The following is a 14,985-nucleotide window of genomic DNA, read 5'->3' on the forward strand; positions in this document are numbered from 1 at the left end:
TGATCCTCTAAGTTCCTTTCCACGGTAAACCAAAGTTGATAAACCCCAAGTGCTACTTGACATGCTCTGGCTGACAATGAATCTGCGTATCCATCTCCTAGCTCTGCATATCTGCTAACTTAGAGTCAATAATAGTCTTTCCAAGTTCTTCTTTGACCAAATTTGCCTTAAAATACAGCCAAGCCTTATAATCACCCACTGTCTTTCATACTAAAATATCAGGAAATCTCTTTTGTGATGTTGGTTTTCATAGATTCTGCACAAATCTGAATCTTTCTACTTAAAATAGAAATTCACCATAATTAATTCATAATGGAAAAATGCATGCTATCATTACAGTCCTGTAGATATAAAATGACTTACAAATACCTGAAATAGAAAGGAAAATCACTTTTAACCTAATTATTTGGCACCTCTATTATAGCACTGTTTTTGAAAGCAAAATGTATAAAAGCAACTCATTTTTTTCTAAAAATTGCTCTGCCACCAACTCAATACCTCCATTCAATAGTTACTGATGTTGTTTTGATGTGATGTTGGGTTCAGTGAACAGGGTCCTTGGGTTACCCCTAAGAAAAATTTCATTAGAGTTCCCCTTTCAGGGGCACATGACAAGTTCCCCCATGAGACAAATATTTTTGATTAAATCCAAAAGGGCAACTTATAACTTAAAAAGGAAAAGAGAAGAAGACACTTGCACAGACGCAAGCAGGCAGAGAGCCGCTTTTGGAAGGGACAGGCTTGTTCTGATATAATCTTCTCTCTTTGGAGAGGGGTTCATTCCTTTGTGGAACTGTTATTTATTGTTAGAATAATTACTTCTAGGGTATGACCAGGCTGATTGGTAGGGACTGGTGCTACTCAATAAGAGTCCTCAATCTAGACATCTCCATCCTTGGTCCACACCTATGGCTGTTTTCCATAGCAGGCCTCTGTAATGGCTTGAGGATTTTTCATTTCTGTAGTTGGTTCAATCATGATGTTAATCATCTCTACCCCCACCTTCTATTTCTGGTCTTGTGATGTCCCCATCCCAAGTTTTCTACTCTAAGCCTCCAACAGTTATGTTCAAAGTTTCCAAAACAAATCAACCAGACCCAAAATCACCTGAAAGAAGAGAGAGAGAATCACCAACAGTTTGTTTATTATTTATGATCAAACTCAAGGAGTTGTGGAATGTGTGCTATATGGGGAGACCCAAGGGTCACAAAGATTATGAAGAAGAGGCTTCTAGCTCTCCATGAAGCCTCACCCTTGAAAGTAAGCAAGGGGTTATGGGAATTCAAAGGCAAGAGAAGGACCTTTTGTGACTGCAGTGGGAGGATGAGGGAAGATTTTGTGGATGGAGATAGCTTGACTTCAAGAACTGGAAACATTTTCAAAAGTCAGGAAGATGGGAAGGATCATTTTAACTACAGCAGTCAGGCTGGGAATAGGCTCAAAGGTGACAAAGTCCACATTTATAACCTACAGGCAGCACGGATTCGCTAAAGCATTGGATAAAGTAAGCAGGGTCTCTTCAACTTCCAAATCCATATAATGAGGATAATAAACTATTTCACAGTCTATAGTCAAATGTATAGGATGTGCCTGGTATATGTGAGTAATTGTAACAGTTACCAACACCATAGGCCAGGCCTTTAACATAGTTCCTCAAGAACTTCAAAGGGGAAAAAAGAGAAAGGCCTTGTTCCCAGTAAGGCTCGAGTCTCTGTGAGGTTGATCAGTTGTGAAGGTGGCAGAGCTGGTATCTGTCTCCAAAGTGGGTGCTTTTACTTACACTATACTATAAGCAAACAACATCTGGAAAGGTAAATACACAAAAGAACATTTGCTAAAATGGCCATGATGTACAAATAATGTTGTTTTCCTAAACCTAAGTTGTTAGGGTTTTACATACATAATATCTATAACTTTGTAAAATAATATTTTTTTCCATGCTCTCTTCTTCCTTGCATCCAGATTATGGGGTTTTGAGGAAGCAAAGGAATTTGAAATCTGGCCAATTAAAGAAAAAAAAAAAAAACAGACAAAATACCAGCTAGGTATATACCTACTTAAATTGGCTTCAATAATCAGAACATGGCATTTATAATTATGGTGATTTTTAATATGGTCCACAAGGGCAAGGTCATGATATAAATTCTCAGAGATTAATATTTACTATTTATTATTTTTAAATGAAAAGCAAAATTTTATAAGGTTCTGGAAAAACTGTACTTGTATGTATTTTGTATATATTATATTGCTCATGCAAATGATACCAAAGGCCTGTTCTCATAGTCTTATTATTTAAACTGAGTAAAATCTGTTCTTGTGGCAAAAATATGAGAATAAACCTGAAAAATAATTATAAGCTAATAATTTTGAATGTCAGTATAATTTTATTTTGAGATATGAATTTTACACATTATATTATGAATTAGTATGAATTAAAGTTCCTGTGAAGTTCACAATCACCACACTGAAAAGGACTTGGTGATCATTTCATACCTGCCCACCTCTACATTTTAAGAAAGAAAAAATAACTTTTACAAGGCCTAGGGTCATGCTAAAGGCTTAGTAACCTGCAAAACATTCTTTTATCACTTCACTAAGCATGAAGATATTTTAGTTCCATTTTTACAGTCTTATGAGGGTAAATCTTCCTACGTGTTTCTAACAGGATAGAATTAAATAGTGCCACTGTGGATCTTTTCCAACTTATGACTTTATGCTTTCTGTATTTTAGTCTAATCCACCCCTGCTTTAGCAGTCATTGACCTTCAGGTACTACAAGTAAATAAGAAGGCTCTAGACAAAAGAACTCACTAAGCTTTCCTTATCTCACACTGACACAGCAGTGTCAACAATTCAAGTCTCTGAAAAATAATGAGTGAGAGGCAGTCATTTCAATTACCAAGGAAACAGGCAATGAAGATGATTTATAAACAGCATTTGGACATGGATTGTCTGGCATACATGAAAATTAGAACAAATTTAATGCCTTGTAATCTGGATACAGAGATTCGGAATTTGAATTTAATGGCGAAGAAAAGCAGAGATTTTGATTAACCAGGTTATTGAAACCCAAGGAAAAAAGGTTAGGTCATAACCACCTAAAGCCTATCTTCTCTTTGAAAAACTGGTTAATTTAAAGCACATCCTGGAGTTTGCTTGCATTTTTCATTCTTTCCAAATTAAAATCGAATTCCAGGGCCTAACAAGTTTCATAGGTAGAAAAATACAACTGTACCACCCATGATAGAAGGACATGGAACTATTCTGAAGAAACAATCCCAAAACACAGACCACTATTTATCTGTAATGGGAATTGTGCTATTTGATTATAAAGGATATAAGATGTGATATAATGTGCGTAAGGCATAGGATAGAAGGGAACTGGTTCACGTTCTGTGATGCAGAAGCGCTTAACTCTGCCAGAGTGCAGTCAAAGGAGCTTCATGAGCCCCTATGCCCTCCCAAGGGGGCTGGTTACTGAACCAGCAGCCTGTCTTGGGATCCAGGACCCATGTATTATTTCCCAGCTTTGGTTCAAAGAGCAGCACTACAATATGAGGTTCTTGGAACAGATGGATATACTAATCTGAAAGACTTTTTAGAGTAGTTGAGGCCTTTGTGAGTTCTGCAAAAGCACAGTGATTTCACATAGTAAGGGTTCAATAAATATTTGTTCTGCAAATGAATAGAAACAAGGAGAAGCAGTTCCAGAAGAGTTCAACAGTCTCTTCAGCAATTTTTATGGTTATTAGTTAAACCTGACAAAAGGTTTTTTCTGAGTCATTTATTAGTTTCTTGACTTTCTTTTTACAATGACATCCTTTTGCTGACTTTTAAAAAAATTAATTTAGTTGTCTCTTTAATATTAATTTTTAATCCCCTTCCTTTTAATGGATATGGAAGGAAAAAACATATGCCTATGTATCTAGCAGTGGCATTTCTGATATTTTACATATACCATAGAAGGTAGCTTATTTTAGCTCTATGACAAGTCCTTTTAATTCTTTTCCCAGAACATCCATGCAGAAACTTTCACTGCTCTCTGCTACAAATTATTTGAATTATGGGTCTCTCTTGTTTTAACTCTAATCAGTTTTCTATGCAGAAACTCCACTAATCCAGGTCACTGCAAATTACTGACTTTTCACATTTAACCTTAGCTGCTGACAACATTCTTGAGCTGAACCCAGGTGACACAAAGCTGAATTGATCGGTCCTTTCCAGTGACTGCTCCTTTCATCCTCTTCGCTTGTCCCCTCTGATGGTACTTCCTTTTGTTGCTTTCAAACTTGGCAGGGCTGGCAGGCGGCTTTGGTCTCACAGCATTTTTCTAAGTCTCATGTTAATCACAATACAGTGAAGCAGCCTCATTATCATCCAAGGAAGTTCTGCAGGTGAAGGCTCAAGCTAGCCTGTCTAGCAGTGACGTGGAGATGCCCTGTGCGTACTTTTATCACGTCGTGCGTGCTTTAATCGCATCTCAGCTGTGTCTGCTATTCACTATTTGTGCATCCACCGGCCACCTCCCTCCTAGATTTCCACTTTAGGAAGAACCTGTCTGTGCACAAGCTGACTGTTCCAACAGAACATAAATCGCTTCCAGCAGGGAGATACCTGTATTACAGCTTCCAATTTGACAGAGTTTACATTTTCTACAAGTTCTTACTACCCATCCCTAGCTTTTTTTTTTTTTTAAAGATTTATTTATTTATGCAAACAAGAGCTAGGGTATAGGCCAGAGATGCGGGGGGGTTGGGGGTGGTGAGAGGATTCACCAGAGACAGAACGGGGAACAGAACAGGCAGACTAACTGAAATACACTGCTGAGGGGAGCAGCGGACCAGACAGGAGAGGTCTGCCTCACCACATGGGTTTCTCCCTGACTGGCTGGGGATCAAACTCGTGCTGCAGAGGCTGCGGATTGCTTCATAGTGTGGTGCTTAACACCTTGTGCCACCAGGGAGGCCCCCATCCTTAGTTTTTGAATCAGGGATGTGGTATTTATGTCCAGAGAGGTTTTCTTACTTTTCTTACACCTAAAGATGTTTCATTTTCTCTAAGACGCTGATGCTTGTGTCTTGAAGCAGTTCTAAATTTTTAGATATGGCTTTCAAGCTGTCCTATTTTGTAAGGCTCTCTTATTCTCAGTCTAACGTTAATGTTAACATCTGCAAAGAGCTTTGAGATGTTTTCCGGAAGGGTGCAGTATGAACATTTGATTGATGGGTCAATCAATGCATGAACCTTCCCAATGATACTCAAAGTACTTAGCACAGTGCTACAAATGCATCTTATGTCTTATATCCAAATTCATCATTAGCTCAAGAAACTCAAACTTCAGAAACAGACTTGAGACCACTTTTAAGGAAATATGAATGTGTTCTTTACTGTTAGCAAAGCATATATAATGCAATGCATTGTTTATGTATGCTATTATACACTAATAAATTATTAATAAGATGTGATTTTTTAATTGTGGGATTCACATAATCTTGGTTTATCTAAAGCAAACTGGTAATAATATACTATTACAATTTAAATATAAATTCCTATGAAATAACAACTATTGTGTGGTAAAAATGTGACCTTAGTGATGTTTAATTGTCAAAGGTAATGAAGAACAGTAGCACAGATAATTTAAAATAGCAGAAAATAAAGCAATCTTTTCTTTTTGAAATTATAGGCCATTATGTATGAAATGAACCTAGATGAGAGATATTTATCAGGTAACAATATTTTAAGACATAATTTAAAATACCTTGCTCTGCCTGAATGAAGATATAGAAGCAGATGTAGAAAGAGTGGAGATGCACATTAATTTGCTGCATGTCATTCAAACACAAGGCAAAACTTGTACAAATAATTGAAAGTTGTTTGTATTTGAATCTATCTATTCTGAGTCGCAAATAGGGTGGACTCTTAAATATTACCTTAAAATTACAAACTTAGTTTACAATGAAAAATATGACCCCTGGTGGTGTAGGGATTAAGATTCAGCACTATCACCTCTATGGCATGAGTTCCATTCCTGGCCAGGGAGCTGACCCACATGGCACAGCAGACCTCTCTCATTTTGCCTGCTATTCCCCTTAGCAGTGTATTTCAATAGATCTGCCTATTCAGAGTAAAGATACTCTGTCTCTGGTGAATCCCCTGTACCTCTCTCACTCCCCATACCTCTGGCCTACACCCCAGTTCTTCTATGCAAAAATTTAAAAAAAAAATAAGACTAGGGAACATAAACCTTAATTGCAGTTCTTAAGTGGGAGTTTTCAGGATTCTGCCATAAAATTACAGTTTGATTTTCTTTAAACAACTTCTCAGTGAGTAAAATTTCCAAGAAAATAAAGAATTAAGCTGTCTGCAAATTAAGCTTTCTAATAACAGAAAAAGCAGACTAGATTGAAAAGAACTAATCAATGCTTACCATTAAACTTTTAAATTTTCTATTTTCTGCAATGTGAAAAAAGCCATCTCTTGTTAAAATCTTGATGTGCTTTGCTTCATTATTATACCTGTAGGCAATGAATAACTTATGAATATAAATGTGTTTTTAATCAGTAAAAATCAATAATTACCAGAGGGCCTGCCCCAATAACATTATAGGAATTCATTCTGGAGACAAAATATATACCTATGCCAATATGCTGGTGACAGCTAATTAACAATATATATATTTACTAGATTGGTTAAAGATACAACCAATACCTGAAGTGAGAAGGGGGGTTAGATTTGACCAATCATCATGCCCAATTTATTTAGTCAGTCCAATTTGAGGCTATAGATAAATAAAATAAAATCTATTAATGTATACTCTTAGAATTTACTGGAAACACATACATCAAGTCACCAAAATATAATGTTATGAAATAAATCTAATATACCAATTAGCAGCCTTTAACACTTAATACTGTTTTTCTAACATATTTTCAAGTATTAATGAACTGTCTGGAAGGACGCATTATATCTGCTGCAATTAGAACCTTGATTTTCAACTTCAGTGTAATACATGTCAGATGGTTTATGCAATCATGAAAACAGGAAATCTATTTCTGTAAAAGTACTTGTCCTACTTACTTAATGCTAATTGCATATTCTCCTGACTCTTTCGTCCTGTGCCTCACAAGGTAAGTACTATTTACTCTATTAATAAGTTCAGTCTCTGCCTGTAATCTTTCCATTGCTCCAGCATACCTGCAAGAAACAATGACACAAAGATTTGGGCAATATACCTGCAAGAGAACAGAGCTAAAAACAAGTATAAGTATGAATTTTAATGTGGGAGAAGAGCTAAGTTTGCTTTTACATCTGTATTAACCAATTACATTGCTTCAAAAGAAATGTAGAAAGGGTTCTTGAATTCATGCAAACAAAGATTATCTGAAGCTAACAGTAAAATGAACAGTGCCTAAGAGACAGTGAGCATCGTGTATATATTTATCAAACAAATAAATGAGACAAAGAACAGAGTCAGCAGGTATTGGCGTAAGAGAATCATGCAGAGTTCAAGGACAAGAACTAAAAAATGAGGGATATCCCTGCATAAAACACACACACACATGTGTACATACACACATACACAAACTTTCCAAAATTGCTCCTGTTTTATGTACACCATGAAATGAAATCTCCTTTGAGCATCATGCCCACTGTCAAACAACTCTGCAGTGTTCACACTTCATCCCTGCCTTCATGGTAGCCAAAAGCAGACTGTTAAAGATAAGCATGTTGATTCTCTGTTTCATTTTATGGTCTATATAGGAGAAAAAGTTTACCTTATGGAAACAACTTAGTTTAAAATATAGAAATAATGGGGCCTCCCCGGTGGCGCAGCGGTTGAGCGCTGGGTTGCGAAGCTGCCCGCGGCCTCTGCAGTGCCGGTTCGATCCCCGGCTGCTCCCCAGCCACCGGAGGAGGGTCCCACATGGCGCGCAGACCTCTCCTGCCGCCCGCTGCTCCCCTCAGCAGTGTCCTTCGGTCCTTCTGCCTGCTCTGCTCCCCGCTCTGGCTCTGGTGAATTCTCTCGCCCTCCCGCGCTTCTGACTGTACCCAGTGCTTGCATAAAAAAAAAAAAAAAAAATATATAGAAATAATGAAGAGAATCCTGTTGGTGATATTCAGCTTCCCAATGACTTGAAAACCACACGTCATCATTCAGTGTAATTTTCTCTAAGCAGTTTAGTATTTCTAAAATTGAAGGCATCATTTTCTAGTATAGTTGGTCATTTTGTTCCTGAGCAGAAAGCATTCCACATGAAACTGACTGCTTAGTGTGAATAATCTGTCCAAGTTACTCAAGAAATAAAAAAGTGATTTTAAAATTCTACCATGAAATATCTTTATTTCTACCAATTTTCAACATCGTTCCCTTATCTGACATTTTGACTTTTTGTCATTAGGAACAATACTATTTTATTTATTTATTTTTTTTAATAGAGGCATGTTTTATTTATTTATTTGTTTGTTTGTTTGTTTTGTTTATACATGCACTGGGTATAGTCAGAAGCACGGGAGGGTGAGAGAATTCACCAGAGCCAGAGCAGGGAGCAGAGCAGGCAGAAGGACCGAAGTACACTGCTGAGGGGAGCAGCGGGCGGCAGGAGAGGTCTGCGCGCCATGCGGGACCCTCCTCCGGTGGCCGGGGAGCAGCCGGGGATCGAACCGGCGCCGCAGAGGCCGCGGGCAGCTTCGCAACCCAGCACTCAACCGCTGCGCCACCGGGGAGGCCCAGGAACAATACTATTTTAAGTGATCATGTTTTCTGTAGAATTTTACATATTGACAAGGATGCATTTTAAAACAAAGGGTTTGGAATTAGACTTTTAACAGTGAATTTAATGTAATATATACACAAGTTGATTCTCAATGGTGCACATGGGAGACTTATATAATGGTATTATGCAATTTTACTGCAATAAAATCATTTAAATACCGAATAAAGGATTTAAAAGCTCTTCTGCTCCTGAATAGTTCCCAAGTACCTGATTGGATTATCTCATAAAATTTATTTTGTGGCATTAATTCTTATCTCTAAAATCATTACCCTTGTAACTATCATGCCTGGTTATACGAAAAGTGGTAAAAGGGAAGAAATGTAATCAACATTCTCATGATTTACCACTTCCTGATGTTTTTTCAGTTTGATTCTCCCTGTTATCAGTTCTGTTGTCCAAATTTAACTCCCGTCAGGAATATAGGTTTTAATTCCATGGAAACCTCAAATTTGCCTTACACCAGGTAAAAATGTAACAAAGCTTCTAGTATTTCTTCAAAAAACTAATAATGAAGCCCAGAGAGGGATGTCAAAGAGGGTAGGCTATGATTCTAGAAGGTAAACTTCCATGGTGACTACTAGGGAAGGCAAGAGGGGCTAATGATGAGATAAAATATGTGGGACAATACATTATTCCTGTAGTTATCTGGTATTTTCCATGCTTTGGTTATGTAATGGAAAAATAATCAGAATATTTAAAAAATATCAAACAACTTAGGTGTTATGTGTACTTGCAAAGTGCATTAGTACTATATGCTCCCAGAATACCTCTTTTACAAACAGGTACTGACATCCAACTTGTGTACATATACTTTAATATCAAGAAAATTCAAGTAGATGCAATCATGTTAAAGGAGCCAAACACAAAATTCAGAGAAACAAATAAAAGTGACTAAATATGCCTATGTATTATATATTGATAGATAATATGCCAATGTGCAAAAGTTTAACTTGAAACACTGGCTAAACTACTTAATTGCATGACCTTAACCTTTGTTTCCTCATCTGTAAAAATAATAAGCTTTCTTAAAAATATGCTAGTGAAATACAATGTATAAAATACCAAGCATATGGTAAATACTCAACACGTACTGGTTATTAGCATATGATGATAACTATTCTGAATCCTAAATACTTTTCTAGTTGAAGATAGCACTGTCCCCATCAAACCATGTCTAAAAGAAAACAATCACTGTCCAGTTGGCTTCCTTTTTTCTATGAATGATAATGTTAATCTCTAAGGGGTAATACAGACACAAAATTTTAGATGTGGATACAAACTGTCCCATACTACATGTGATAAATTGTATTTTAAGGATATACTAATCTTTCTGGGTTAATTTTTCACTTCAAAGAAAGGAATCCCCTGCCTCATGAAATCTATGTTTCTAAAATATAAGATACATATTTGCTTAGTCTAATATCTTTATAAGGTTGCAGAAAACTTTAAATTATGTCAAGTGTGTACACACAGGCACACGCATACACATACATACATACACACACACACTTTTGGACAAAGATATGGGAAGGTCAACAATATATAAATTCATTATGGTGTTGCATTCAAAGACATCGTTATCCAGGACAAATGGAGATAGGATGTGGTTTACTACCTCTGCATTTAAGGCATTCTCGACCTAGCTACATAAACATGTTTAATGCTTACCAGGGTTGGCAAGAATAATCTACTGGCTTGGGCACCTAGAATATAAAAAGGCAAAAATAGATTTAGTTTACTCAAAGGAAGCTTTTAGAAATCAATCATTAATTCAGTTCCGCTGACTCAGCTCTATAAAACCCTAAGTAACACAGTCCTGGAACTATCCATTGGCAATTTTATACAGAGTGAATCACAGACTATGTCAGATAAGTAGAAAATAATTCATTTCACTTTAATTCATTCTTTCATCCATTTTACTGCCATGATACCTCCAAGGGAAGAGATAAAAGGAAAAATATGAATTGGAAACTTTTGGCATTTATTATAAAGGTAGTTGAATCTTATCATAGAAAATTAAAGTGAAAGTATTAACAAAACTATAGAGCACTTTGACTTCTCAAGACATGGGGAAAAAAGGTAAAATCTACAATATACATTGGACATAATCTTATTTTATAAATAAATTCTAAACTTAATTTGAAGTCTTCCAAGATGAAAACTTTTTTTCATGAAAAATTCATGGGGAATATTCATTTTTCCTGTTTCTACAATAGAGCTTTGCAAAAGAGAAAAGCATTGCATTTTCCATGTTTTTTTTAAAAAAAAGGAAGAAAACTTCTAGTTGCTGATGGCATCTAGAAAATGAATTAATATTCACAAAATAACAAAAACATACTATGTAGAGGGGGATAAATTTTATAAATTCCTAGTTTGTCTTGTGTAAGGAATTTTTCACTGCTGAGTCTTTGATATAGACTGCCATGGCATTCCTCAGTCTTTTTATATTGAGAGATTAAAAATATTGTTATCATCATTTGTAAAAGTAAAATCTGTAGGATTTCAGAAGTCTGATCAATATGATTATTTCTCTAGTTATGTCAGTTTTCATAATTGGCTGTTACTATTTTGGCCTTTCAGGTTGTTCTATATCAAACAATTATCTTTCTCTTTAGAACATCTCTAAAGTTATCTATATTCAAATACTTTTTATCCTATGCATATTTTAAACTTCACCACCATGTAAAACCCTGATACGCAGAAAACAACATTGAAAGTAAATTATACTCATTTGAATCCTACAAATATTTTCCTGTAGTGTCTTAACTTCATAAATGGTTTCCATTTTTGATGTTAGCCTCTCAAATCTGAAGAGAAAAATATTTCCTCCTTCTCTCTCCTCCTCTGGATTCTTTAACTGATGTTTATTCCAAAGCCAATTTCTCAAAATAGAAAAAAGAAGGACAGCAAGGAGAGAAGAGGGTAAAGAACTTCAGCACACTCTGTCAGTGTGTTCTCTTAACTAATTAAGGCTGGAGATTCACAAAAATAAGAGGTGACATAAAATACTAAAGCACAGCGGATATATGAGACCAGCCCTTCTAACTTTTCAGTGAGTATATTTGATGTCTGAAGACCCAGGACCATCTTCTAAGCTATCAACCAGAGTAGGATCCTGTCCCTTTCCATCTTTCATGGGTCTGTCCAATTCTTTTCTGTGTACTTTGGGCTCTTATCTGGACTGATATTTCATATATAAAACTGTAGTTATTTTTCATCTGGATCCTTTCTCACTTTTGAACATATGGTTACTATTTCTTCCTAATGCCCTTCATAAGAGACAGTTACATTGCTATGCTTCTGCAATGGACATAAAATTGTAAAAAAAAAAAAAAAGGAAATATAGCATAAGTATTTTTTAAAAGTATGCACAATATATGCTTCTTCCTGAATATATGTTGTCAAAATTAGATGGTACAGTAAGATATGAACTTTATTTGACAGTAATTTTCTTGCAAAACTTTGAACATATTATTTTGATTGCTTCAAATACTGTTCTAGATAGTGAAGTTCCACTTTCTAATATCTGCATTTGGTTCTTTTTTTAGTTTCTACTTCTCTGTTGAGGTTTCCTTATGACTATTCATTATGAACATAATGCTAACTTTATCATTTGGAACATTTCAGAGTTGTTTTCCTTTGATTACCTTTATTTTTGAGCATGGTGCATGTTTTCTTGCTTTTATGTATATTGAATGATTTATGATAACTACCTTGGACATTTTGAAAGAAGTGCTTAGAGGCTCTGGATTTGGTTATGTTCCTTCAAAGAGTGATGTCTGTTTTTTTTTTTTTTTTTTTATTGATACTGGTTTAAAGCATTGTATATGATTTAGAGGTAGTATAAGAGATAAGATCATAGACTTCAGGTGTAAATTATCACACCACACCCAAAACCAAGGCACTAAAAGTCCTATACCACAGTCCATTCTGTCCCTCTCCAGTTTGCTCTTCCCCTTCTCCCTTACCATCTGGTAGCCTCAATTCTACAATCAGATTTCTAAGGTTTTTTATTGGTTAGGTTTATCTGATGCTGTTTCTTTTCCATGAGTTCCTTTGTTGCTATTGTTTTAAGCTGTCAGTTCACTTAGTTTTACTCCAACTGCAAACTCTGTCTCTTGTGTGGTGAGAAGTAAATGAATTTTCAGTTAAATTCTTTTAGCATAACCTGAGCTACTTGGAGTCCACACCACTCATTCAGAGATTGAGGTAGAGTTTACACAGAGAATTTGGGATTCCCCCACTCTATTTCCTTTCTAAATTTTCCTATTTTCAATCTAGTGAAAAGCCAAGATGGTTTTGGATCTAAAGTTAGGGATTCTTAGGAGAGATTGCTTTCTTTTTGTTCCCCTTTTTTTATTTTCAACTTATATCCAAGACCAAGTTAACATATCTTCTTCTGAAGGATGGTTTTCTTCTTGTTCACATACTGAGGCTCCTGGATACACACAGTGATAACAAGCTACTGTGCAGTAGCTCCAGGTTCTCTCTCCAGTCACAATATTACCAGAAACAAAGTTATCTGATTTATGTTCTTCCTGTATTTCCCCCAGTTTAGGTTCTTATCTACATGATTCAGAACTTTTGAGGAGAATAATGTAGGAGAATAATTTTTAAGGTCAGATTAGATGCTCATCACCATTCATTGACCCCTGATATTTTCCAGGATCAAAAGAATTATCATTTTCCAAATTCTCTCAATCTATCCTCTCCCTTCCAACCTCTCCCCTCCAATCTCTTCTACTTACCTTTACCTAACTTGTCCTACAAGCAACAAATGAATCTATAACTTCAGTAAGTAAGCAGTAATATTTTAATAACTATTCATTAAGCTTATGCTATAAAGAAATCATAGTACACCAACCCATTATTACACATTTCTCTACACTCTTTGTCTACTAAGATTCTGAATATACTTCTCCTTTTAGGAATTAACTGGGTCGCCAAATACCACTCAATACAGCCCTACAAGTTGACTTAATTAGTATACACCATTGTTAATTTCTACATTCTGCTAAGGACTCTTGTTTTCTTTTCCCCCCTTTTGTTCATTCACACAACAAAAATGTTTTAAACACATACTATTAGCACACCTCAGGTGCTAATTTTATACCAAATTCATGAGACTATCAAAAGAAAACAGTACTAGGTATATATATATATATGTCTAATATTCTTTATTTCTTCAGGTTCTGACCCTCTTATAGGAGGATGCATATGTTTCTTGACACCTATATTCTCCTGCCTACATATAAATATCACCACTTAGGGCATAGGAAGCCTGAATCTTGTTGACACAAATGACAGAAAACTAGCTAAACAAACATTATTATTTATCTAATTAAATAAAAGTAGTATCAGTATCAAACTTCAGTAATTTTTCAAAATCATAGCATATGATAGCATAGCATATATCATAGCATATGTGACATTAGGTCATAGAACCAAGAGAATAGCTAATGCTTTTTTATTCCCTTTGCTTTTGAAATTAATTTCAGTTGCGTGGAGTAAATTATTCCACAGACGATGTTTTGAAATCAATGATGGTAGAGATTCAGCTTAATAATATTAAAATAACTACTCATTTTAGAAACCCAGAAAGGATTGGAATATAAATAAAGCAAGCAAAATAACTTAAGAAGTCCCTTTTTTCCCTTCGAACCACCAACTCCCTTATATTAGTAAAGGAATTTCATTTACTTGAAGTCAAGAACTTAAAAACTTCTGTAGAAAAATCTACCCTAAACACTAAATTATAATGAGAATGTCACTTTAATCAGAAATTTATAAATTTCTGAAAGCATCAGAGAGTACATTTTATGTTATATTCATCCATAATATTATGTGAGTAAATACTTTTTCATTTTATGCTCCTTGTATCTACCCATGTGTTTCATGGTTTCAGAAAATTTCATTATGTTAAATAAACAATAATGACAAACTAAAGCACAGAAAAATGTATTTAGATATTTGATTGAAGAATCTGAACTTTCATGCTTTCTAGCATGCTTTCAAACACACTAGTTGAAGTATAATATTTCTCTGCAACCCAAATTAAAAACAGATTGGACCCTGCCACTCGTCTCAATGGGAAACATGCAATACATCTAATCTATAGCTTTGGTTTATTCCTTCTAAAACCCTGTAGAAATTAAATTTTTTAAATTCTACTGTTAAATTTGCCTCTTAAATAGACTCCCTTGACATTTGA

The 14,985-nt window shown here is 35.4% G+C and overlaps 1 protein-coding gene across 2 annotated transcripts in view; it reads right to left on the reverse strand.

Annotated features, from left to right (window-relative positions):
• Window positions 1-14,985, reverse strand: part of VAV3 (vav guanine nucleotide exchange factor 3) — a gene marked incomplete at its 3' end in the record, with an annotated part of 291,483 nt that overhangs the window by 15,597 nt on the left and 260,901 nt on the right. For both annotated transcript variants that reach the window (XM_084243513.1, XM_084243512.1), the window contains exons 22-24: window positions 10,443-10,477; window positions 7,078-7,194; window positions 6,428-6,515 (exon numbers count right to left, since the gene is read on the reverse strand). In XM_084243513.1, coding sequence (XP_084099639.1) covers window positions 6,428-6,515; window positions 7,078-7,194; window positions 10,443-10,477 — 240 coding nt within the window. The remainder of the gene's footprint in view (window positions 1-6,427; window positions 6,516-7,077; window positions 7,195-10,442; window positions 10,478-14,985) is intronic.

The sequence above is a fragment of the Talpa europaea genome (genome assembly GCF_964194135.1).
Source record: "Talpa europaea genome assembly, chromosome: 9".
In the NCBI taxonomy this organism is placed as follows: domain Eukaryota; kingdom Metazoa; phylum Chordata; class Mammalia; order Eulipotyphla; family Talpidae; genus Talpa; species Talpa europaea.